This window comes from Lampris incognitus, chromosome 6 (assembly GCF_029633865.1).
Source record: "Lampris incognitus isolate fLamInc1 chromosome 6, fLamInc1.hap2, whole genome shotgun sequence".
NCBI classification, from domain to species: Eukaryota; Metazoa; Chordata; class Actinopteri; order Lampriformes; family Lampridae; genus Lampris; species Lampris incognitus.
Window position 1 is genome coordinate 50,384,867 of NC_079216.1, and position 26,816 is coordinate 50,411,682.

At 41.9% G+C, this 26,816-nt stretch overlaps 1 protein-coding gene across 1 annotated transcript in view; it reads right to left on the reverse strand.

The window, feature by feature from the left end:
• Positions 1-695: 695 nt before the first annotated feature.
• cry2 (cryptochrome circadian regulator 2) overlaps positions 696-26,816 on the reverse strand; it is a 39,425-nt gene continuing 13,304 nt past the window's right edge. The window contains exons 4-12 of the mRNA XM_056282646.1: positions 26,379-26,563; positions 25,158-25,246; positions 23,419-23,559; positions 23,036-23,161; positions 22,723-22,908; positions 19,620-19,771; positions 18,355-18,557; positions 18,083-18,163; positions 696-5,878 (exon numbers count right to left, since the gene is read on the reverse strand). Of these exons, the coding sequence (XP_056138621.1) occupies positions 5,259-5,878; positions 18,083-18,163; positions 18,355-18,557; positions 19,620-19,771; positions 22,723-22,908; positions 23,036-23,161; positions 23,419-23,559; positions 25,158-25,246; positions 26,379-26,563 (1,783 nt within the window). The 3' untranslated portion in view covers positions 696-5,258. The remainder of the gene's footprint in view (positions 5,879-18,082; positions 18,164-18,354; positions 18,558-19,619; positions 19,772-22,722; positions 22,909-23,035; positions 23,162-23,418; positions 23,560-25,157; positions 25,247-26,378; positions 26,564-26,816) is intronic.

The window sequence follows — 26,816 nt, forward strand, 5'->3', positions numbered from 1 at the left end:
TGCTTATAAATATCAATAGCCATATTATAATTTTGAAATAGTTGTTTATATTAGCATTACAGCCTGATGATTAAGTTGAGGCACAAAGTCCAAATTAGTTGGGGTTCGAGAAAACATGCCTTCCAAGTCATATTAATAAGACTGTTAACATTTCTAAGGCATCTGCTAATGCCAACAATTGTAAAAGCTTCTAAGTGCCTCACTTATTGATCGCCATTTACAAGCTACTCCTTCTAAAGTGTTGCTGATTTCAGTTAAAACGTTGGACTAATTGGGACACCTTCTTAGCATCCACAATGCTGCCCATTGGTGCTTCTGCTTATGGCTAAATAACAGAATGAAGTCGTCTCCGTTTTGCATTCTCACGGTTCATTTATTGGTTCTTTATTTTCACTCTGTAAACTGCCCCAATAGTGAATGCCATCCGCAATTACATGTTTGTTTAAACTTGTTTGCAGATACACAAAAATTAGCCGGTGAACCTAGAGCTATAACTCATACAAACCACACTGTCCGCCTACAATGCTGCACTTGCACTGTTACACTCAGTCCAAGATGGCATAATAAAAAAAGGTCATGTCTGGGAAATGTTAAAACTTTTGGTACATGTAGTTTGAGTATGAGATGTGATATTTCTGCATCCGTGTTCATGTGGGTGATGCTTCCATGTTACAAATGACTGCAATATCGACAGGTGGATGATCAAACCTTTTTTTATTCGGTTTCATTAATTTATATAATATACAATCTCTGCTGCTGGCAAAAATATCTGCAATATTTTGCAAAACAATCACATCAGTCATTTACATATTAACAACATGTAGATGTTCAATATATATTTTTCTTTAACTCTTTCAGTTTGAATGAGGCAAAAGCTGGAAAAAAAAGTCAAATACACTAGCGTCACAGGATAAAACATAGACACTCCTAATTCCTTTGAGCTGTAACATTTTTTTCTAAGTTATGATGTATAATATAATAGTAAATGATCCGTTGAGGATGTACTTGATCTTGCAGAGATGAGGGAACGGCTGACACCATCCACAGTGAACATACTTCATTATCCAAAACACGCCAGTCACTTGTGCTCCATTTTGATTACATGGAATGCGTTTTAAGGGTGCCACAAAATGGCCAACACAAAGCGAGACTTCAGTGGGACTCTTGACAGAGAGACACCGGAGGAATCCTTCTGCTAGAGCAGCATGGTCTGAGGTTTAATCAATAACATTTGTCAATTCCCTGCAGCACACCTCTACATCGAGATTTCAGACGTTTTTAGCTGGGCCAGGACCCCAAGTTATTATAGTCTATAGCTAGGGATCCTGGCTAATTTTTTTCCCCATGTCATAAATTAAACCAAAAACCAATTCTTGCTAGTAAACCACATCTTCAAGATAGTTACTGAAAGTGGCATGATTTATTGCATGTGCAACTTTTTTTTATATTTTCCATAAAAGAATTAGTGAACTTGGAATAGAGACAAAATTTTTTAAGATACTCACTCAGAAGAAAGCAAAAACTTGGGCATTTTTAGGGAACTTGAGAAGTTTTCTCTGCAGCTAAACTTAAGTTAGGTTTAACTTAAGTAGCAATAGTTCTACATGCATAAAACATTTCAGAGACCCTTTAACTTTTGTTCTTTCAATCAGACACATCTCAAAAGACACCGTTCTTTCCCTTACAAAAGTCAAATTAATGTTCAAAAGAGGTCAATTTCTTTCATCTGCATATCCATATGCAAGTCATTCAGTCTGGTGCAGGTTAAGAGGAGTGTTCCCTCTCCAGTTGGTTGGACACACACACCAAAATTTTTGTTTCAGACAGTTACATTTTGCAATTATTTGTTATTAAAAATGGATGGATTGCATTTATATAGTGCTTTTCTCGCTGCAAGAGCTACACTATAAAGATTTATTTCTGATTTTTCCCTTTTTCTCCCAATTTAGTGGCCAATTGCTCCCTATTCTAGTTCAAACACCCACCCTCGTACTGCACGCGTTCGCCAACTGCATCTCGCCAGCCAGCAGTCTCGAAGGAGATGCCTCGCCACTTCCGTGACAAGGCGAATCCAGGCCGAACCACTTTTTCCGACACACACAGAGACGCATTCATGTGACGAACACAAGCCAACTTCGCCCCCCTCCCGAAGACAGCGTTGCCAATTATTGCTGCTTCATGGAATCCGGCCATAGTCAGATCTGACGAGACCAAGGCGTGAACCCGTCCCCAGAAGGCAACTGCATCGAGCAAGAGCCACTCAAAGTGCTTTACAATCAAGAATGCTTACATTCACCCATGCACGCACACACACATACAATGTTGGTGGTGTCAGCCATGCAAGGCACCAACCTGCTCATCAGGAGCAGTTAGGGGTTCAGTGTCTTGCTCAAGGACACCTCGACATTTTTGCATGGAGGAGCCAAGGATCGAACCGGCAACCCTCCAGTTACCAGATGACCTGCTCTACCTCCTGAGCCACTGCCGCCCCATTATTACCAATTTACACTGGGGATGGAAATCCCAGAGAGCTCTTAGGCTGGCGTTACAAAAGAAAATTACTCATGTAAGTTGCAAGTTGTGAAGGTTCATGCAATTTTACACAAAGCATTTCTAACGCTATCAAAACTTCACGCAACTTATTAATGATACACAAAAGATTATTGCATAGCTGTTGGTAAATACTAAAGTCACGAAACAGCTCAGTTGATAGTTTGCCAAGTTAACTTTCTAGAAACTGATGAGAAATACTTAAAATTACCCTGCACACATAGGACTTCAACGCAATGTTAATCCACTAACCTTCAAAATACTCACTGGCAATTTCTTTTTCCTGGGTCCTGGTCATTCGTTTTGGTTTGCAGTCCAATGTTTGCAAATATGCAAATAACAGCTGATACACTATTTGGCTCACTATCTAATTGGAAAGTCACATGACAGGTCAGTATTTCAATTAGCTATTGCATAAAACTAGTTGCAAAAGGTTAAATGGGTTACAACTGCAACTTGTTCACACGAAACTTGTCGGACGTATGGAGTGCTATACAGTGCAACTGGAATGCAACCCAGTTGCTTACAACCAAATTGCATGAAAAATCATCTAATGCTGGCCTAACTACAGAGAGGCAACAACCCAATGATGTTTATAGGGTCAATGTTTTATGATAAACTGCAAGTTGCAATTAGATACTGCAGTATATTTGGGATAATTTTCTTTTTTTAACTATAGTGACAAATGGAATTGATATCCTTTGGGATAATATCAACACCCATTCCAAATAGTCAATTTCCCCTTACCTACACAAACCACTCACATAGAAACATAAATTGGTAATTTTGCAATGAATTTGAAAAGTTATCACTCCTATCTTTAGGGACACCCATCCAGCCATTCATCTCTTAAATTTTTTTGGGCCACAGATGACATGGCAGTAGGGCTAGCACAGAAACTCAGATGTCCCTTTTCTTGGAAGCTTTCCTTTGTCCACCCTGGGAGATCTAAAGGTGTTTCTAGGCTATCTAGGAGACATAATTGCTCCAGCATTTCCCAAGTCTGCCCTTTGGACTCCTCACAGCTGGTCCTGATATGTAGATCTCCAAAAGGAGGCATCCTGGGAACATCCTTACATGTAGCTGACCTTCAACTGGCTCTACTTACGATGCTTTCACATCTATAGTCTGTTTGCTTTGGCCAAATCAGGGAATAATTTGTTACACTGTAACAATTTCTTATTGATGCAATTATGTTACACAATGCAAAATTTCATGCAAAGTATAATTTATCAACAAAAAGTAATGTGAGATCAGTCTTTTTCTTTAGTCAAATAACTGGTGTGAGAAATAATTTTTTTCTGCTTATAAACTAATAAGGAGCATCAAAACAGTCTGCATTTTTACAATGCCACTTGATTATTATTTGTTTCACATACCTTTCTATGGCATGTAAACATTAATACTGAATTCCAAAAAAGCTCAAAACATCATAAAAATAATGTGAGAAATAGCACAACCTCCCAAGTAATTTTCTTTCCTTTCATTGGCAGCCATATTGGAATTTTTTTTTTTACTTGCAGCTCACATTATAAACCATATCTGAACCGCAATGCACCTCCCTTCCTATTGTTGGTCCAAATCGGGATCTTATCACTTTCTTAATGAAAAACATCCTGTTCTAAGATTCTTTTGGAGTGTCACCAAAACCACCTACTCAACCCAGTCTCGGTCCAGTTACTTCAGTCAGCATGTGATTGGCATGTTTTCACCTGCTCAGATGAGCCACACTACAGGGGAAACTGCTCCATGATTCAAGATAACTCATTAATTTTCCAAGTCGCTTATCCTAATTAGGGTCAAGGGGTGCTGGAGCCTATCCCAGCGCTCACTGGGCAGAAGGCGGAGGAACACCCTGGACAAGTTGCCAGTCCTTCGCAGGGCAGACAACACAGACAGACACATTCATGCACACATTCACACCTAGGGGCAATTTAGTATCTCTGATTCACCAGACTTAATGTCTTTGGACAAAGAAATAAGATAACTGCTCTAACCAAACTAAGTTTAGTTTGGCTTACTTTGAAGTCCTCTTGAAGCACTGACATCATCACCTTATCATAAAAGAGTGAGATCTGCAAAATGGCACAGAACCTCAGTTCTGCCATTTGTATTCATTGTTTCTCTCTTCTGGTGTTCAGGGCTCATGACTGTAGTTGAGGGCTGGAACAAAAATTAATTGGTGGATCTAGAGCTTTGCTTTTTTGCTAAGCTTATTTATCACCACAGTCCATTGCATTGCCTACATGACTGCAGCTGCTGCACCTACACAAAAGTCAATCCCTTTCACCGATACTTGTGGATAAGACTTGGAAGATACCTGAACTCTTTAGACAGCTGCTCACAACCTATCTGAATGGAATAATCCCCCTCTGTCTGCAACAGTATCATGGTGTCAAATGTAGAGGTAATGACCCAAACCCCTACTGCTTATCACTCTACAGTAAACTACTTCAACACACATTGCAGAGCAATATGATGAAGCCAGATAACCATCAATAGCAAAAAACAGAACTGTTGATGAGTAATAGCACGTTTCTGGCTTCATTGGGCCAGTCTGAGGCTCTTCTAATACCATCTCTGATGTGAGACATTATGCTGACAGACTTCAATGATTCTTGTTCTCCACCTCTCACATACACAGTGCCTTTGTTTACCACTATCTTAGATACACACATCTCTTACTTTTCCCTCCTGAATTTGGGGTATCACTGCTGAATGTCCTCTTTCCCTTCAGACATCTCCTCTTCCATGTTGTCCTCACTCTTAACCTCCTCTTCCATCTCCTCTTCTCCTTCCTCCGTTTTCTTCTCCCCCATCCTGACTGTTGTATTACAGCTTTGTCGACCTCTGTGCCTCTGACTGCGTCGCAGCTTGCGGGGTTGGCCTCTCCTTCTCTGGCCTAGAGAACAGGCCTGGACCGGAGCATAGGTAAAAGCTGGATGTGGAGATAAAGCTCTGATGTTGGATGAGGTTGGACTTAGAGATGAGGTCGTGGTTTTGAGTTTTGGAGACAGGTTCTGAGCTGGGACTGGGCTAGTGGCTAAGCTTCGTTGAGCTGGTGAGCAGGGAGGAGAGGTTAAGACCTGGCTAAGGCTATGATTTGGAGATGTGACTGGTGGCTGGGTTTCAGATGCAGCATTTATAGCTGCTGTAGGTGCCAAGGTGGAGGGAGGCTGAGATGGCTCACTTCTTGTTTGTTCTGGATGTGAGCTTGAAGTCGGGTGTAGGTCATGAGCAGCAAAAGACGTGCAGACTGTAGAGGAGTCAGGAACTGTGGAGCTGCACGTTGGGTGCTCACTGTCAGTGGGTGCTTCATGAGGGGAGTCTAGGAAAACACAATAAAAGAACAGCTTAAAAAAAAACCACCAACAAAAAACCCCCACCCGTTTACATTCAGCTGGTTTGTGATAAGCCCTTTTATATACATACACACACACGCGCCCATATGTACACTACCGTTCAAAAGTTTGGGATCACCCAAACAATTTTGTGTTTTCCATGAAAAGTCACACTTATTCACCACCATATGTTGTGAAATGAATAGAAAATAGAGTCAAGACATTGACAAGGTTAGAAATAATGATTTGTATTTGAAATAAGATTTTTTTTACATCAAACTTTGCTTTCGTCAAAGAATCCTCCATTTGCAGCAATTACAGCATTGCAGACCTTTGGCATTCTAGCTGTTAATTTGTTGAGGTAATCTGGAGAAATTGCACCCCACGCTTCCAGAAGCAGCTCCCACAAGTTGGATTGGTTGGATGGGCACTTCTTGCGTACCATACGGTCAAGCTGCTCCCACAACAGCTCAATGGGGTTCAGATCTGGTGACTGCGCTGGCCACTCCATTACCGATAGAATACCAGCTGCCTGCTTCTGCTCTAAATAGTTCTTGCACAATTTGGAGGTGTGTTTAGGGTCATTGTCCTGTTGTAGGATGAAATTGGCTCCAATCAAGCGCTGTCCACTGGGTATGGCATGGCATTGCAAAATGGAGTGATAGCCTTCCTTATTCAGAATCCCTTTTACCCTGTACAAATCTCCCACCTTACCAGCACCAAAGCAACCCCAGACCATCACATTACCTCCATGCTTAACAGATGGCGTCAGGCATTCTTCCAGCATCTTTTCATTTGTTCTGCGTCTCACAAACGTTCTTCTTTGTGATCCAAACACCTCAAACTTGGATTCATCCGTCCACAACACTTTTTTCCAGTCTTCCTCTGTCCAATGTCTGTGTTCTTTTGCCCATCTTCATCTTTTTCTTTTATTGGTCAGTCTCAGATATGGCTTTTTCTTTGCCACTCTGCCCTGAAGCCCAGAATCCCGCAGCCGCCTCTTCACTGTAGATGTTGACACTGGTGTTTTGCGGGTACTATTTAATGAAGATGCCAGTTGGGGACCTGTGAGGCGTCTGTTTCTCAAACTAGAGACTCTAATGTACTTATCTTCTTGCTCAGTTGTGCAACGCGGCCTCCCACTTCTTTTTCTACTCTGGTTAGAGCCTGTTTGTGCTGTCCTCTGAAGGGAGTAGTACACACCGGTGTAGGAAATCTTCAATTTCTTAGCAATTTCTCGCATGGAATAGCCTTCATTTCTAAGAACAAGAATAGACTGTCGAGTTTCAGATGAAAGTTCTCTTTTTCTGGCCATTTTGAGCGTTTAATTGACCCCACAAATGTGATGCTCCAGAAACTCAATCTGCTCAAAGGAAGGTCAGTTTTGTAGCTTCTGTAACGAGCTAAACTGTTTTCAGATGTGTGAACATGATTGCACAAGGGTTTTCTAATCATCAATTAGCCTTCTGAGCCAATGAGCAAACACATTGTACCATTAGAACACTGGAGTGATAGTTGCTTGAAATGGGCCTCTATACACCTATGTAGATATTGCACCAAAAACCAGACATTTGCAGCTAGAATAGTCATTTACCACATTAGCAATGTATAGGGTGTATTTCTTTAAAGTTAAGACTAGTTTAAAGTTATCTTCATTGAAAAGTACAGTGCTTTTCCTTCAAAAATATGGACATTTCAATGTGATCCCAAACTTTTGAACGGTAGTGTATATATACAGTGCATCCAGAAAGTATTCACACCCCTTCACTTTCCCCACATTTTGTTATGTTACTGCCTTATTCCAAAATGGATTAAATTCCTTTTTTCTCTCTCATCAATCTACACACAATACCCCATAATGACAAAGTGAAAAAGGTTTTGCAGAAATGTATTAAAAATAAAAAACTGAAATATTGCATGTACATAAGTATTCACACCCTTTGCTATGACACTCAAAATTGAGCTCAAGTTCATCCTGTTTCCACTGATCATCCTTGAGATGATTCTACATCTTGATTGGAGTCCACCTGTAGTAAATTCAATTGATTGGACATGATTTGGAAAGGCACACACCTGTCTATATAAGGTCCCACTGTTGACAGTGCGTGTCAGAGCAGAAACCAAGCCATGAAGTCAAAGGAATTGTGTGTGGACCTCCGAGACAGGATTGTATCGAGGCACAGATCTGGGGAAGGGTACAAAAAAATGTCTACAGCTTTGAAGGTCCCGAAGGGCACAGTGGTCTCCATCACTCGTAAATGGAAGAAGTTTGGATCCATCAGGATTCTTCCTAGAGCTGGCCGCCCAGCCAAACTGAGCAATCGGGGGAGAAGGGCCTTGGTCAGGGAGGTGACCAAGAACCCGATGGTCACTCTGACAGAGCTCCAGCGTTCCTCTGTGGAGATGGGAGAACCTTCCAGAAGGACAACCATCTCTGCAGCACTCCACCCATCAGGCCTGTATGGTAGAGTGGCCAGACAGAAGCCTCTGCTCAGTAAAAGGCACATGACAGCCTGCTTGGAGTTTGCCAGAAAGTACCTAAAGGACTCTCAGACCATGAGAAACAAGACTCTCTGGTCTGATGAAACCAAGATTGAACTCTTTGGCCTGAATGCCAAACGTCACGTCTGGAGCAAACCAGGCATCTCTCATCACCTTGCTAATACCATCCCTACAGTGAAGCATGGTGGTGGTAGCGTCATGCTGTGGGGATGTTTTTCAGCGGCAGGAACTAGGAGACTAGTCGGCATCGAGGGAAAGATAAATGGAGCAAAGTACAGAGAGATCCTTGATGAAAACCTGCTCCAGAGTGCTCAGGATCTCAGACTGGAGCGAAGGTTTACCTTTCAACACGACAACGACCCTAAGCACACAGCCAAGACAAGGAAGGAGTGGCTTCGGGACAAGTCTGTGAATGTCCTTGAGTGGTCCAGCCAGAGCCCAAACTTGAACCCCATTGAACATCTCTGGAAAGACCTGAAAATAGCTGTGCAGCGACACTCCCCATCTAACCTTACAGAGCTCAAGAGGATCTGCAGAGAAGATTGGGAGAAATACCCCAAATATAGGTGTGCCAAGCTTATAGCTTCATACCCAAGAAGACTTGAGGCTGTAATCGCTGCCAAGGGTGCCTCAACCAAGTACTGAGAAGAGTGTGTGAATACTTATGTACATGCAATATTTCAGTTTTTTATTTTTAATAAATTTGCAAAAATTTCTACAAAACCTTTTTCGCTTTGTCATTATGGGGTATTGTATGAAGATTGATGAGGAAAAAAAGGAATTTAATCCATTTTGGAATAAGGCTGTAACATAACAAAATGTGGGGAAAGTGAAGGGGTATGAATACTTTCCGGATGCACTGTACATGTGGGCGCGCGCATGCATACACACACACACACACACACACACACACACACACACACACACACACACACACACACACACACACACACACACAGTATTCAGACCCCTTCACTATTTGCACATTTTGTGTTGTAGATTTAATTTTAAATGGATGAAATTGGCATTTTTGCCCATCAATCTACATTCAATAACCCATAATGACAAAGTGAAAACATCTATTTTTAGGCATTTTAAATTTATTAAAAATCAAAAAATGAAATCTCTCATTTAAATATGTCAGACATGAGCAACTGGCAGCCCACGGGCCGCATTCGGCCCGTCCTCACTCAGTACGGCCCACGGATCAATTTCCAAATATCAATAAATTGTTGGTTTCACAGGCGTTGGAAGCAAGTGGGCCATTTGACCACATTTGAACCGGATCCCAACTGTAATTATACTGTCCACTGATAGAGAGCGCTCCTCCAAAATGCAAGAGGACTGTAGCCAAGCAACTGCTTGTCTCGTCTTGGTCTTGATGGGCCTCTTCCCCAACGACACGCAAGGAGGAGAAACATGAGCGGCAAAAAAAGAAAGAACTTGACCTAGAGAACCGTGTCTTCCTGGCAAGATGGGAAACAGAATATCTTTTTACGGCGTTCAAAGGCAAACATATGTGTGTTTAGTGTACCTGGAAACAAAATCAGCCATGAAGGATTTCAACTTGAGTTGCCAGTACAATACCACACACCAAGACAAATATGGCATATACACCAGAGGTGCCAGAGCAGCTATCATCGCTGACCTCAAAGGAAAAATACACTGACGGCAGAGCCTTTTTATCAAAGCCACATCTACACAGGAGTCCTCTCTCAAGGCGTCTTATGCTGTTTCCCTTGAGCTTGCTAAAGCAAAGGAGCCCTTGTCAGATGGTGAAACAGTGAAGCTATGCACAGTAGCGATGGTTAAAGCTTTTGGAGATGACAACATGGCTAAGAATTTTGAAACGGTCTCTGTCCCGTCGCACAGTGATGCAAAGAATTTTGGAAATCATGTCGAGGGAAAGCTAAAACAAGTCATGCATGCATGACTACAGATGTGATGGATGTTAGCCAGCTTCTCATTTACACAAGAGCCATTGACAGTTCATTTAAAGTGCACGAGGAGTTATTGAAATTGGTGTCTTTGCATGACACTACCAAAGGCAAGGGTGTTTTCAACGCCGTTAAAGGTGTTTTATGTGGGCGTTTGGGGAGCATGGCGGTCTTTCCGTTTCCTACCAACACAGGGATCACCGGTTCGAATCCCTGTTACCTCCAGCTTGGTCAGGCGTCCTAAAGACACAATTGGCAGTGTCTGCGGGTAGGAAGCCGGATGTGGATATGTGTCCTGGTCGCTGCACTAGCATCTCCTCTGGTCGGATGGGGCACCTGTTCAGAGGGGAGGGGGAATTGGGGGGGAATAGTGTGATCTCCCCATGCGCTATGTCCCCCTGGCGAAACTCCTCATTGTCAGCTGAAAAGAAGTAGCTGGTGACTGGGCTGCAGACTCCACATGTATCGCAGGAAGCATGTGGTAGTCTGCAGCCCTCTCCGGATCGGCAGAGGGGGTGGAGCAGCGACCGGGACGACTCAGAAGAGTGGGGTAACTGGCAAAGTACATTGAGGAGAAAAAAATGGGGAAAAAAAGTGTTGTGAGCAAGCACGGAGCCTTTGACAAGCTTTCAGTTGTTGTTACTGATGGCACACCATCAATGCGAAGAAGACGCACTGGATTTGCTGGGCTCCTCCAAGAGCAGCATTGACTGTCCAATATTGCACTGCATCATACATCGGGTGGGTAATGTTATTGCTAGCTAACTATTAATATAGGATTATGAATGTGGGTTTTCTTTGTGAGAATTTGTATCATAGGCTAAATCCTATTTAATTTTTATCTTACAGGAGGCCCTCTGTGCCAAGACAATGAACTTCAGCCATGTCATGAATCAGGAACACTATTTGTCATTCAACAAAATATTGTTTCCCCGAGTCCACAGCAGTGCAACACAAAGACAAAAACACATATCCAAAAACTACAACTTCAAGAACACACATACTAACTAACACATTTCTAAACCAACACATATATCCAAACTAAAAAAAAAAAGAAAAAAATCACTGTCCAAGAGAACAAACACCAATCAAGATGACTGCCGGAACTGCAGGTCTGCATGGGCTAGCAGTTAACTTAGCCTGCCCCGCTTCCGTGTCCTGTCAGACTGCCCTCGGTGCTTTCTCCTCAGGCACAGCTCCAGGCGGGGGCTGTGGTCCTTGGGCCCACTGGACGCAGCAGACCAGGCTCCTCCATCCGATCCAACGTCAGCTCTCCCAGCCAGACTCTCGACACACCTCCCCGCACTCCACACCACGACACCACAGTCAACGCCAGGCAAGGCTGCCGCCAGACTGCCCTTGGTGTTATCAGAACTGCTGGTCTGCATGGGCTAGCAGTTAGCTTAGCTTAGCCTGCCCTGTCAGACCTCCCTCGGTGTTACCTCCTTGGTCGCAGCTCCAGGCAGGGCCGTGGTCCCTGGGCCCACAAGATGCAGCAGACCAAGTTTTCCCAGCCAATCCAGCACCAGCTCTCCCAGCCATCAAATGAAGACAAAACTTAAATGCAGACGTGGCCAAAGACACTGCATGAATGATACTGGGTGAAGCCACCGCAAAAGTGAATTCACGCCGCCATCTTCCTACACTGGTACTGGGTGAGGCCACTGCAAACATGAATTTGCGCTGCCATCCTTCTACACCGGAAGTGGAAAATGTCATGTATTTAGTAACCAAGGTTACCAATTTTATTCAAGGGGGGGAACAGGTCTCTCAATCATAGGAAGTTTGTAGCCTTTTTGGATGAAGTGAGTGCCGCTTATGGGGATTTACAGATGCACACCGAGATCAGATGAATGAGCCGTGGGAAGTGTTTGGAGAAGTTTTTTGCGCTTCACACCAAAATCCCAGTGTTCTTGGAGAACAGCACTAGATGTGATACAAGTGCTTACTGCAATAAACTCAGGAATAGAGATTTTCTCTATGACATGGCCTTCCTTGAGGATATTACCTCGCATCTTAATCACCTTAATATGCAGTTGCAGGGAAGAGGACAAACAGTGTCAGATCTCTATGCACACATGAACGCATTTAAGCATAAATTAACCCTGTTCAAAGAAGGCTATTCACCCGACCATCCAAATTTGGCACACTTTCTCACCTGTGAAGAGATGTGCAAAGATGTCCCCAAATGTAAGAACACATTTCTCAAGTACAGAGCAGACATAGAAACACTGCAGCAGCAGTTCAAGGAACGCTTTCAAGATTTCCATGCCATGCAGCCACAAATTGCGTTATTCACTGACCCCCTCTCAGCTGCTGTCAGCGAGCAACCCCCAGAGTTGCAGCTTGAACTTCGCGAACTACAGTCAGACCCCTTCTTTCAAGCAAAGTGCAATGAGACAGGAATTTCATTTTGGAGACTACTACCCGAGTCCCACGTTCTACTCCTCAGGGATTTTGCACTCTCAGTGGCCAGCATGTTTGGAAGCACTTACATCTGTGAAAGCAGCTTCTCAACAATGAAGCACATCAGTCAAAAGACAGAAACAGGCTGACAGATGAAACTCTGTTCCAGCTCATGCAGACTGGATGCACAAACATTGACATTCAGTCTATTGTACGCCAGCAGGAGAGGCCACAAGTATCTCATTAAGACAGACCTTTTATACTGATCCACCTGTGGGTGAGTTTCAATTGCTTTCAATGGCTTCATCAGTGTATAAATGTTTGTGTGAATGGGTGAATGTGAGGCATACATTGTAAAAAAAAAAAAAGCACTTTTGAGTGGTCGGTAGAGTAGAAAAGCACTATATAAAAGGCAGTCCATTTATCATTTTGAGCTAAATGCATGTTTATTTGAAACATGCCATGGAATGGGAGGGCAGAGTAGAAATGCACTACAACCATGAATATTAGTTGTTGCACTTAGTGTGAATGTTAACTTTTGTACCATTATTGAATGATGATTTTTTTGAGACCCCATTGCATTTTGAGACATAATGTTATCTCACTCAAGAATGTGGATGTATTGTTTCTGTGTTAAGATCATTAAATAGAAATGTTGGTATAACAAACTATGATAACCGGTATATTTTTTTCTTTTCATTAAATCAGTAGCTATAATTGAGTGATGGGGTTACAGTATCCCACTGGTGGAAGTGCACAGTCACAATCTGGCCCTCTGGTGAGAATACAATTTTTGTGGCGCTCTCTATCATCAAACTTGCCCATCCCTGACATACGTATGTATTCAGACCCTTGCTGTGGCACTCCAAATTGTGGTCAGGTGCATCCTGTTTGCTTTAATTATCTTTAAGACGTGTCTAGAACTTGATTGGAGTCCACCTGTGGCAAACTGAATTGATTGGACATCGTCTAGACAGGCACACACCTGTGTCTATAAGGTTCAACAATCCACACTGCATGTCAGGACAAAAACCAAGCCATGACATCTAGGGAAGACTCTAGACCTCTGCAATAAAATTGTGGCATGGTATAGACCAGGGAAAGGGTATAACATCCTACTACTACTGCTTTCAGCAAACAGTGCTTACCAGCTGGCTACTATCATCCCTACGGTGAAGCATGGTGCTGGCAGCATCATGCTACGGGTGTGCTTCTCAGTGGCAGGGACAGGGAAACTGTTCAGAATTGAGGGAACGATGAATGCAGCCAAATACAGAGGTCCTTCAAGAAAACCTGCTCCAGAGCGCATGCAACCTCAGACTGGGGCGATGTTCACCTTTCAGCAAGACAATGACCTGTAGCATACAGCGAAACAACGCTGGAGTGGCTTTGGGACAAGTCTCTGACTGTTCTTGAGTGGCCCAGCCAAAGCCTAGACTTGTAGGTCTTTTCCATACACATGTGCCTGGGCTTGACTTGACTCGGTTTGACTCAGCACGTCAGCCCAGCATGGCTGGGATTTGCATTTCCATTACAACAGGGCTACCGGCTTGAAGGAGTGTCTTTAACTGATAATGTGCTTGTCTTGAGTCAATGACGTTTAAAAGCAGCACCCTCTTTAGCACAGTTTACTATTGCACTCTGCAACGGTTGTTGGTAGTCAGCTACTTATTGTCATGGATTTTCAGGCTGTTGTTACGATTTTGCTTGGCATCTACTGCTTATTGCTTGAAAAATGGAGACAGATGAACACCTGAAGTATCTGCTATGTCTGGCAGTGGAGGCTGAACGTCACTGAACGATGATGCTGAAATGTCCCTGAATGATGACGAAGCCCATCTGACATAACCACAACCTACTGGGAGGCATGTCTGGCATGCTTTGGTCCAACTCCAGAGACAGTCCATCTCGAGTGCAACTCCACACAACTTGATGTGTTTAAACTGGTAATGGAAACGCAAATCAACGCAGCATGGTCATACTCGGTGCAGCAAAAAGTGGCAACGGAAAACCCCAATTAAACCCAAGAGAATACCTATGGAGAGCCCTGAAGATGGCAGTTCAGATGCTTCCCCTCCAATCTGACAGTGCTTGAGAGGCTCTGCGAGGAAGAACGGGATAAACTGTCCAAATCCATGTGTGCAAAGGTTGTAGAGACTTACCCAAGAAGACTCAAAGCTGTAATTACTGCCAAAGGGGGTTCTACAAAGTACTGAATTAAAGTTCTGAATACTTATATAAATGAAATGTCCTTTTTATTTAATAAATTTGCAAAAATGTCTAAAAGCATGTTTTCATTATAGACTATTGAGTGTCGACTGATTTGATGGACAAAAATGGCAATTTTATCCATTTAAAATGAAACCTAAAACACAGTGTGCTAAAAAGCAAAGGGGTCTGAATACTTTATGAAGCCAGTACATTTTACACACACACACACACACACACACACACACACACACACCATCCAAGACATTAAAACCACTGAGAGATAAGTGAGGAACATCACACGACAATGGCTCCTGTCAAGGGGGGAGTTGGAAGCAGGAAAAATACGCAAGCATGAGGATCTGAGCAGCTTTGACAAGAGCCCAATTGTGATGGCTAGACGACTGGGTCAGAACATCTCCAAAACGGCAGGTCTTGTGGGGTGCTCCCGGTATGCAGTAGTCAGTACCTACCAAAAGTGGTCCAAGGATGGACAACAGGTGAACCAGTGACAAGGTCATGGGCGCCCAAGGCTCATTGATGCACACAGAGTGAAAGGTAGCCCATCTGTTCCAACCCCATAGAAAAGCTACTGTCGCTCAGATTGCTGAAAAAGCTAATGCTGGCTATGATAGACAGGTGTCAGAACACAGTGCACTGCAGCTTGCTGCGTAGCCGCAGACCGGTCAGAGAGCCCATGATAACCCGTCCACTGCCGAAAGCACCTACAATGGGCATGTGAGCCTCAGAACTGGACCATGGCGCAATAGAAGAAGGTGGCCTGGTCTGATGAATCCTGTTTTCTTTTACATCATGTGGATGGCTGGGGGCATGTGCACTGTATACCTGGGGAAGAGATGGCACCAGGATGCACTATGGGAAGAGGGCAAGCTGGCAGAGGCAGTGTGATGATTTGGATAAGGTTCTGCTGGGAAACCTTGAGTCATGTGGATGTTACTTTGACATGGACATGCACCACTGACCAAAACATTGCTGCAGACCAAGCACACACCTTAATGGCAGTGGTATTCCCTGATGGCAGCGGCCTTTTTCAGCAGGATAATGTGCCCTGCCACACTGCAAAAATTGTTCAGGAATGATTTGAGGAACATGACAAAGGGTTCAAGGTGTTGTCTTGGCCTCCAAATTCCCCAGATCTCAATCCAATCAAGCATCTGTGGGATGTGCTGGAAAAGCAAGTCTGATCCATGAAGGCCTCACCTCACAACTTACAGGACTTAAAGGATCTGCTGCTAATGTCTTGGTGTTAGATACCAGAATACACCTTTAGGGGTCTTATAGAGTCTGTGCCTCGATGGGTCAGAGCTGTTTTGGTGACAGATATTAGGCAGGTGGTTTTAATGTTTTGGCTGATTGGTGTGCATGTGTATTTTATGAATCATCCCGGATGGATTGGCTTCAAGCCAATAACTTAACCTGTAAAAGAACAAAAAGGGCAGTCTATATTGTTTTCAGTGGAGGCTTACTTCAATTGTGGAAACAAGAAGCACTAGCGCTATCTGAAGACAAAGACAGGACAATTACAGGACACAAATACAGGAGCTAGAGGAAGATTCAATACCACCAAATGGACTTTGTCTGTGTGTTACACGTGTGGCTAGTTCAAGCCCTATGTATAATTGCGCACCTCTTGTGGGCGTCTTGTGCTCTGCTTTGCTATCCTGTTCTCTCTGTCTCTCTCCTCTACCTTCCTTCTTTCTAGGTGTGGAGCACCGGTAACAGTAAAGCAAGCTGACTGAATAAAAGGGGACTTGAGGAGTGTCAGACACTCCTGACAGTCTGCAGCAGCACAGTTCTTAAGGAGTTTTTTTCCCCCCTTCTTTTCTCCCCAGCTTGTTATTGTATGTTGGGTTGTGGTTAGTTTAGTTTGTTATTTTAGTTGGGCTGGACATTTACGACAGTCCAGTTATCAGATTTGTTTCTGGTTCCGCTTAGTTTTACGTTTTCCTTTTTGGTAGTTTAGGTGAAGAACTGGGTTCACTGGCCCATTGTGTGGTTGGCCCAATTTCTTCCTTTTGTTCTGTTTGTCAAGGATCCCCAACTCCTTTTGCTTATTTTGAGTATGACTCTTTTTTATTAACACTAGAACAACCAGGATTTCACTCCTACCTAAAACGACCATGGACGGTCAAAATGACCGATGGTTTTTAAACTCTATATTCTGTCAAAATAAATACCCAATTGAGATATTAATGCATTGCATATGTTAGCATGTCTGTTAGAAAACGACTGACACAAAAATTAACATTTTAAGAACTATAATACTATTTTTAAACAATTTAAACTTCAGAGAGACATGATCAAACTTGAATAACAAAATTGAAAAAGTGAAAATATTACCCGAAAAACAAAATGGAAAACACATTGCTAATCTAACAAAAGTAACAAGGCCTATAAAATGTGAAATGTAAAAAAAGATCTGAAAATAAACATGGAAACCATCCCAAACAACAACCAGAACTTAAAAACTACTAGAAAGACTGTGGGTAGTCATTTTAACTGCCAAGGTTTTTAAACTCTATATTCTGTCAAGATAAATACCCAGTTGAGATACTAACGCATTACATATGTTAGTAATGTCTGTTATGAAACTACTTTTTCAAACAATCGCCGAATGTCAAATGCCTGTAAATACTGCAATGTGTCAGTGGTAGTTATGGTGCGTCTGAAGCGCTGTCTGTACCCGAACATGTTGGTAATAATCAAAAATCAAGTTTAAACTATTACTCTGCACTGGAGAAAGCTGTTTTTTTTTTCTAGGACAGAGCAATGAACTCTGCAAAAGAAATAATGCGACCAACACACGTCATAAATAGTGACACGTGCAAATTACGAGTGGTCATTTTGACTGCTCATGGTCGTTTTAGGTAGAGCTTATCATAACTTTTTTTTTGCGCAATTTACTTAAAACTAAGTTTAATGCAAATATATGCAATTTTAGGAACATTCAGGGAGCGGCAGGTCTGTACCCCCCCCCCCCCACAAAGTTATTAAACTTTGAGAATCCAAACGGTCATAATGACTGGTGGTTGTGGTGTGTTTTATATGTTTCAGTCTCCAGTTGAGCCTTTTGGTTGTTGAGACGCCCAAACACTGTGTAGATGTGTTTCTCCCTACCAGGGCCACTGCTGTTTTGTGATTCGTCAGTCATCGGTGGCTCTGCTTCCTCCTGAATAGTTGGCACTGATGCAAGGAGACCTGATACACACACAAACAGACGTGCAAATGAGCATGTTGCACTAATGTAATCCTTCCAGCCACCATTAGGTGTCCCTCTGTTACAAAGAACCTCAATGTAATTTAAAAGTCTTCTGTGGTGTGACATCATTCTCTGTGTTTCTAAGTTTAATTCAGTTTAACAATGTCTTGCTACAAAAAAGTTTACTTACTAAGTCCTCTGTAATGTGATAGTTGCTGGTAGACCTGTTTCATCCTCTCTATGTTAAGCCTACTGCCCTCAGCGTGGTTGATCATAGGTTTGGGGTAATCCACTCCCACCACACAGTTGGCTGCCTTCTGAACTGAATTGGGGGCATTCCAGGGCTCATAGATATAGCGATTCGGATAGTCTTTTAACATAGGGATATAGCGCCTGAAAGAAAAAAAATCATACACACAATGTTCATACTCTTAAAAACAAACATAGCCCCTTTACGCAAGGTTTTCACTAAATCCAAAGAAGATAGGATAATGGTTTTTACATGCCAAATATAAAAAACCCCAGCAAAATACTGACTTTAATAACTGAAAAAGTTCTCCCAGTGTGCCCGCACTTGGACTGGGATAATTTGCACCATCCATTTTGCATCCATCCATCCATTATCCAAACCACTTATCCTGCTGTCAGGGTTGCGGGGATGCTGGAGCCTATCCCAGCAGTCATTGGGCGGCAGGCAGGGAGACACCCTGGCAATCCATTTTGCGTATCTTGCAAAAAATGTTTTGTTTTAATTCAATTTTGGGGACAGAATAGCATGGAAAAAGGTTTTTGGTGAAACACTTTTAAGTTCTCAGGCTGATTATCTGCTAAATAGATATGCTCTATGTTTTCAGGTAAATGTATCATTTTAGCCTATCATTTCCTAGTTTCTGATTCCTGAAAATCTGAATTGAATACTTGATTTTTCATGGGACCATACCAGAGGTCTAAGTACCTGATATGGCAAAATTATAGATAGTGCATTGCAACATGTCAAACATACACCGAAAATTCACTATTTAAAAGGGGATATGCGCAATATTTCAGCTTTCGTGAAGGATTTTATTCAAACATCAGCAGAAGTTCCTGAACGGTAACTCCTGCAACAAAGAAAACTCACAAAAAAAACCTGATGCTGCATTGAATGCAGAAGACAGACTTGTGTCCAAGTAAAACCTGTTTGTTGGCTAGGATGGATTTTATTTATATATATATATATATATATATATATATATATATATATATATATATGTGTGTGTGTGTGTGTGTGTGTGTGTGTGTGTGTGTGTAGCCTGGCGGCCTGTCCAGGGTGTCTCCCCGCCTGCCGCCCAATGACTGCTGGTATAGGCTCCAGTATCCCTGTGACCCTGAGAGAGCAGGATAAGCAGTTTGGATAATGAATGGATGGATATATATATATATATATATATATATATGAAAAAGAATATTCCAAACCTAATGTAGTCTCCTGACGGATCAGTGCGTCTTCCAAAGCCAACAGGACAGTAGCAGTGGAAGAACTGTTGGAAGAAGGCACTGCAGGACAGCCACATCCAACTGCCAGCATTCACACTCCAATCTGCATCAAGTAGTAACTCCTCGAATACCTGTTAACAGATACAAAAGACTTCATTTAAGAACCATTCAGCCGCATTTCCAAAATTAACCCTCAAACACATTACAAAAATACATGCTAAGATACTGACATACGAAAACAGATATTCTTTAACACTAGAATGACCAGGATTTCACTCCTACCTAAAACGACCATGGGCGGTCAAAATGACGGCCGGTTTTTAAACTCTATACTCTGTCAAGATAAATACCCAATTGAGATATTAATGCATTGCATATGTTAGTATGTCTGTTAGGAAATGACTGACACTAAAATTAACATTTTAACAACTATAATACTATTTTTAAACAATTTAAACTTCAGAGACATGGTCAAACTTTAATAGCAAAATTGAAAAAGTGAAAATATTACCTGAAAAACAAAACGGAAAACACATTGCTAATCTAACAAACGTAACAAGGCCTATAAAACGTGAAATGTAAAAAAAGAACTGAAAATAACTATTGAAACAGTCCCAAACAACGACCGGAACTTAATAACTACTAGAACGACTGACCACGGTTTTTAAACTCTATATTCTGTCAAGATAAATACCCAATTGAGATATTAACGAATTGTACATGTTAGTATTTCAGTTAAGAAATGACTGACACCAAAATTAACATTTCAACAATTTAAATACAATTTTTCAAACAATTTAAAATCGCCGCTGTCCAACGCCTGTAAATACTGCAACGCCTCAGTGGTAGTCATGGTGCGTCTGAAACGGCATCTGTAACCAGACATGTTGGCAATAATCAAAAATAAGTTTAGACTATTACTCTGCACTGGAGAACGCTAGTGTGTTTCTAGGACAGAGCAATGAACTTTGCGAAGGAAATGATGCGATCAACACACGTCATAATAGTGACATGATGCGCACGATCACGTGCAAATTACGAATTTTTTTGTGCAATTGATCTAAAACTAATTTTAATGCAAATATATGCAATTTTAGGAGCATTCAGGGAGCGGCAGGTCTGTATTTTATTTTATTTTTTTACAAGTTATTAAACTCTGAAAATCCAAAACCATCAAAATGAAGGCCTTGGTCGTTCTAGTGTTAAATTATGGCATTTTTCAACTTAAACCTATTTTGTTATTGTTAAAAGATTCAAACTGAGGGGCCATCCAGGTGGCGTGGCGTTCTATTCCGTTGCCTACCAACACGGGGGTCAGCGGTTCGAATCCCCGTGTTACCTCTGGCTTGGTCGGGCGTCCCTACAGACACAATTGGCCGTGTCTGCAGGTGGGAAGCCAGATGTGGGTATGGGTCCTGGTTGCTGCACTGGCGCCTCCTCTGGTTGGTCGAGGCGCCTGCTCGGGGGGAGGGGGAACTGGGGGGGAATAGCGTGATCCTCCCATGTGCTACATCCCCCTGGCGAAACTCCTCACTGTCGGGTGAAAATAAGCGGCTAGCGACTCCATATGTATCGGAAGAGGCACGTGGTAGTCTGCAGCCCTCCCTGGATTGGCAGAAGGGATGGAGCAGAGATCGGGATGGCTCGGAAGAGTGGGGTAATTGGCCGGATACAATTCGGGAGAAAAAGGGTGAAAAAAAAAAGAAGATTCAAACTGAGTGATGGGTGGCAGAATCTTTAAAAGTGATTCAGTAGTAAGCGAGCTATTATAAGCTCGCAATTAGCTAGCTCAGGGCAATAGTGCTCATCAGATAAAGTCCATTAAAAGAGCTCTGATTTTGGGGCTTAAAGGCCAGTTTCAGTTTTGAGAAGTGTCTGAAAATACTTTCCATTATAAAAAGACAATCCCAGTACGGCCAGTCAGCACAATGACACCCCCTTTTCTTTTTTGCACTTCTCTCCAACTCTCTCAAGCCTTCTCATGCCTTCACTGTTGACATCCTACAACAACTCGCAGGATTACAGAGCAACACTTCTGCTCCAGGTTAGAAATGGATTGATATCTATATAACTCAATGACTAATATCATGGATAAGGCTCTTTAGACTCCCCTCATAACCTTCTGAGCCTGATGGTACAAAATAAAAACAGCTATATCTGTTATTATTATTTGGCGAGCGCTATTTGCCTCGAAGGATTACAATGCAGCTTGGTGCACAGCAGTCAGCTGACGCTAGCTTGCAAAATACCGAATCAATTTAAAAGATTTGACTACCCATTGCTTGGTTTAACTCTTAATAATAATAATAATAATAAAAAGAGACATTTATGTTAGGGTTGATACTCCTGTCTGTGACCCTGACCAAGGCAATAGGAAGAAATAACTGGAGTTGGTCCCCGGGCGCTGCATGGTGGCTGCCCACTGCTCCTAGCTACACAGCTAGGGGGTTAAATGCAGAGAATGAATTTCATTGTTTGTATGTACAAATGACTAAAAGTGTATCCTATTCTATTTCTGTTCTAATAGAAAAACAGAGCTTTGGTTAAAATTTAAGGAAACAGCTGAACTGTGATTATCTGAATAATCAATGTTTTTGTTGTTACTCATTTTCATAGTTACTGTTGGGTGGGACTGTCCCCAGGTAAAATTATAATTTTACCCGGGGACGGGATGTTGGACGGGATGTTGGACGGGATGTTGCAGGGTGTTGAACATCTTCACCAAGGAAACCAAATGCAGGTCGCAAATAGTTGAAAAAAGAAAATAAGTTGCTGTGGAATGCTAGTAGATATGGTAGGAAAAGCTTGTATAAGAAAAAAAAAAAGTAAAACTATCAACAGAGATTACATTATGGTTGAACCTGATTTTTTTTGTATGGCGGTGACGGAGATGCTGATATAAAAGCATTGGCAACAGTTTCATTTTGAATGGGATTTGGAAGACTCAAATACATAAATTATAAATATAAACAACAATATCCAGGATTGTAACTTTTTCTTGTCTTAACTTCTCGTCTTCCTATCCCTACCTTCTTTTTCCTTTCTCTGCATCCAACTAGCTATTATTTCCTCTCCATCCTACCTTCATGCCACTCTCCCAGCTGATCCAGAGGTCCCCTCTAGTGAGAAAACAGGCAACAGCGTGTCTAGCCAAGTGATGGATCCAGCCCTCCTGTCGTAACTGGGTCATGATTGCGTCTATCCAGGGAAACCCAGTCCGTCCCTCAGCCCACTTAGCCAGCGCTTCAGGATTCTGGTCCCATGGAATCTGGAGGGAAATGGAAGAGAGGTAATTAAATATAACAGGTAGCAGGTGATGGTGTCCATCTCCTGGTTCTACTCCCAAGAGCATAGACAAGCAGTTTTTTGTGCGACAATGGTGAACCTGTGCCTACCTGGACACAGATAGGGTTTCCATCCATGCGGTCAAAATTTGGATTGTTGGTGGCTGCTGTATAAAAGAACTCCCTCCATAACAACTGGCCAAACAAAGAGAGTGGAGGACTGCAGCGCTTACGAAGCTAATGATAACAAAGGAAGGCGAGAGAAACAATGTTTGTTTAGAGCAATGAATTATCAATGCACTTAGTTACAAGACTGCATTTTGTATGTATCACTGAAATAAAGAGTGCACAAACAACATAAATTGAGTCAGTAGCAGGAGTGCTGATCTTAAATTTATACCCGAGGTGGAGTAAAACATGACACACTGCCAACATGACAGACACCCAGAGACCAAAACCGTGGTCTGTGTTGTGTATGCATGTGTGTTGCTTACCTTCATGTAAAGCTCTCGAAGGTTATAGTAGAAAACCCTACACGACAGACAGCCGAAGCGAACATAAGGGCTGAGACCAGTGGGACTGGCAAACAAAGAGCACATGTTGACCCGTGGGTGCTCCAAGTTGGCCACCCATGCCTATACAGACAGACAAAAAGGAAAAACCCAGAGAGAACAATCAGTGCAGCACAAATAAGACAAAACATCAGAAGGTTGATGTGGAAGAAATTACACTTATGCTTGCCGGACAGTGTATTCTATATCTTTACTTGTTGCACAGTGCTTTTCCATCTATACCCTCCCCTTCTTTTACAAGGCAAATCTGCACGAAAGACTTGTTTTTCCTCTACTATAAATACTGTTCAACGTTTATCCTCTAGAGAAGACTACAGATATTCACAGTTGTCGTTATGCATTACATGCAAACTAATTTATGTTAGCAGTTACAGTTTTTGTCCAGAGCTGAGTCACAAAAATTTAGCTGAAAACTTAAGACTTCCTTTAACAGTCCGCTCAGTCATAGGTATTTCATAGGTAAATACATGGCAAAAACAGTAAATTATGAACCCCAGTCGAACGAGGTAGTGCACACCAAATAATAGTTAAAGCTAGAATGCAGGACTTTTACATAAAAAATCCATGTCTGTGACATTCAAGCCCTTGCCAAACGAGTTCACACAATGCTGATTAAGCCTATCATCGCCAGGTAAAACTCTCTGTATTTCGCAGTATACCGGAGTTTTAAATCTGGTGTTTGGGGTGACATTCCCACGCTGCATTCCCGTGCTGATGATGCATAGTGGTGCATTTCACATCAACCAACAATGATTGTTTTGCCAGAGCTGAATTTCGATGTGACGAAAGCGTTTGCAACCCTGATTGGCTTGCCTTCAGGGCTTCCTGCCAGAAAGCTTCCAGGCTTGGAAGCTAAGGCGGAAAAACCAAATAAGCATCCCAGAAAAACTTACGATGCTCCAGAGAAAAAAGAAACTCAGTGTTCAGAGGAAAAATAAAGTAAAACAAAAACAAAAACAAGAAAGCAACCAATGCTGAGGACAAACATGGATAACCATTGGTGTAGCTGTTCCTTGTTAGAGAGCGCTGAAAGAAGATAAGTACCTGTTGATTATACTGGGGGGGCCAAGGCCCTTGTTCATACAAGGTTTGGCTTATATTTGCCTGTTTTTTGGAAACGATTACAGGGCAGTATTTTAATAGCAGTTAGCTAACATTTGTCATCTGATAGTGGTATGTTTACCATATCAATTCAACAGTTGAATATTGACTTCAGCCGGTCTACATTTGTCTAACAGAAGTACTTTCATGGCATGCTGCTTATGGTTAGGGATGGGAAATATAGGTAATCAGTCAAGTTTGTAGGGCTGGCCCAGCTGGCTGGTCCAGATGTGTCCTATCATGTGCTGAAATGAAAATATTTTTTTCTTAACAAAATGTAAGTTAAAGTGAGTTCAGTATGTTTTAGTGCAATTTTATGAGTTTTAAGCATATTTTGATGATTATCGGGATAATGTTGTGATCGCACATATTTAGACCAGGATAATCATGAAATGAAATTTTCCCATTGTCCCACCGCTACTTGTGGTAGTGTCTGAAAGTGGTAGTGGTAACAAGTATGTGTATGCGCACGTACAAACTAACTCCCTGACCCATCAATCCGATTTGTGCGATTCCACTCTGTAATTATGGATTTGACCTTTAAACCACTTTCTATTTACCTTTCTGTCCAGGTGTTTATTGAGTCTGTCCAAGGCCTCTGACTCCCCTCCTTTCCAAACAGCAGGAGGTAGGCCTTCTGTTTTAAAACCTATTAGAACAGATACACAGACACAAGGGTCAGATATAACCTGCAAATCCAACCCTAAATAATTAAGACAGTTCCTAACATCAAATGGATATAACAATCTTAGCATTGCTCCACCAATTACAGGACACTATGTTAGTAGCACACTATTTCGATTAGCTGTGATTTGACAGGGGAAACCTAGATGACGGGTGTGGACAAGACCCAACATCTACTGCCTAAACAACTGCTGTAAAATGCCCTTAAAACTGCAATCTGCATCTTTTCTCCTTTAATAAATTTTATTTTATCTATTTGAAAAGTGACGAGAACATAGCAATTCTGTTGGACAGACAAGCAATATTACAGTAGAACAACATTCCAATATAGTTAATGTAGAAGGCAGCAAGAAATAGACCTATTACAACTGATTTACTCCCGGCTACAGACAAGGTGTGGCAGCCATTGTGACTTGTGTGCCGTCAGCTCAGCAGTAAACAGTTCCCACCCATGTAATAATGACATCCTTGGACAAAAGCTAACACAGGCACTCAAAAGTAATACAAAACTTCTTCAAACTCTATCACAATAGTGTTCTACAGTAATACTGATTGTCTGTTCAACAGAAACTTCACCAAATCAGCATCACGTTTCAATCTATATTCTTGCTGGAGTTATTTCCAACACATACATGTTTGTCATGACACCAGTGTTTGTGAAACCCAATAAAAAAATATCAGCAGCTGTATATGGAGAGTGGAAAGTGTCTCCAACCACAGTAAAGGTGCCAATTAGTATTATATAACCTAACTTCATGGTCCAGATAGATAAAATAATGATTTATCAATGGCGCAAACTCAAAGATTTCAGCTTTAAGGTAAGGCATGGACTACTTCAACAGAGTTCTGAAGTTAAAGTACAAAGATGTGAGTTGCGGCGAGAAGCGCCAAGATTTAAATGTTTAAAACTATGTGTGGAGGCTGAATTTTTAAACAATGATGTGAAAGAAATTAATAAGACTAAATATAAACACAGAAAGACAAAGGTCCACTATTATGTTAGTCATGTTGTCAATAATGTGAGTCCTTAATTTAGTAAAAAAAAAAAAAAACTGTAATACAATATCACATCCAACACAGTAATGCTACCATTTTACCTAATTCTTCCAGAGAAGGTACACTGTAGTGTTGGTCATGGTTGTCAGCTATTTGAGTTTTACATCTGTCCATTTGTTGTTTGGTGATGGTAGGTATAGGTCTCCTGGGCAGCTCCAGTCTGTTCACAATGGCCTGAAACCGCTTAAAAGTCAAAGGAGGGCAGTTGTTGTTCAACTCTATGATCCTATAAGGAGGTAAAAGAAAGAAATGTAAGGTCAATATGCAGTGTCATTAGAACACGGTATATGAACAATTTATTGGCCTCCACTATGATGACTTTGTCCTGGAAACACTTGAAAGTAAAAAGACTGTTAAACCTTCTATCATAGGGAGACAAAAAATTAATTTTGTGTCAAAACGTTCAAGTGGATTTGAACATAGGTCAAGTTAGCATTTCACCATCGTTTAGTCAAAAACCTCTCAACAGGACTTAATAT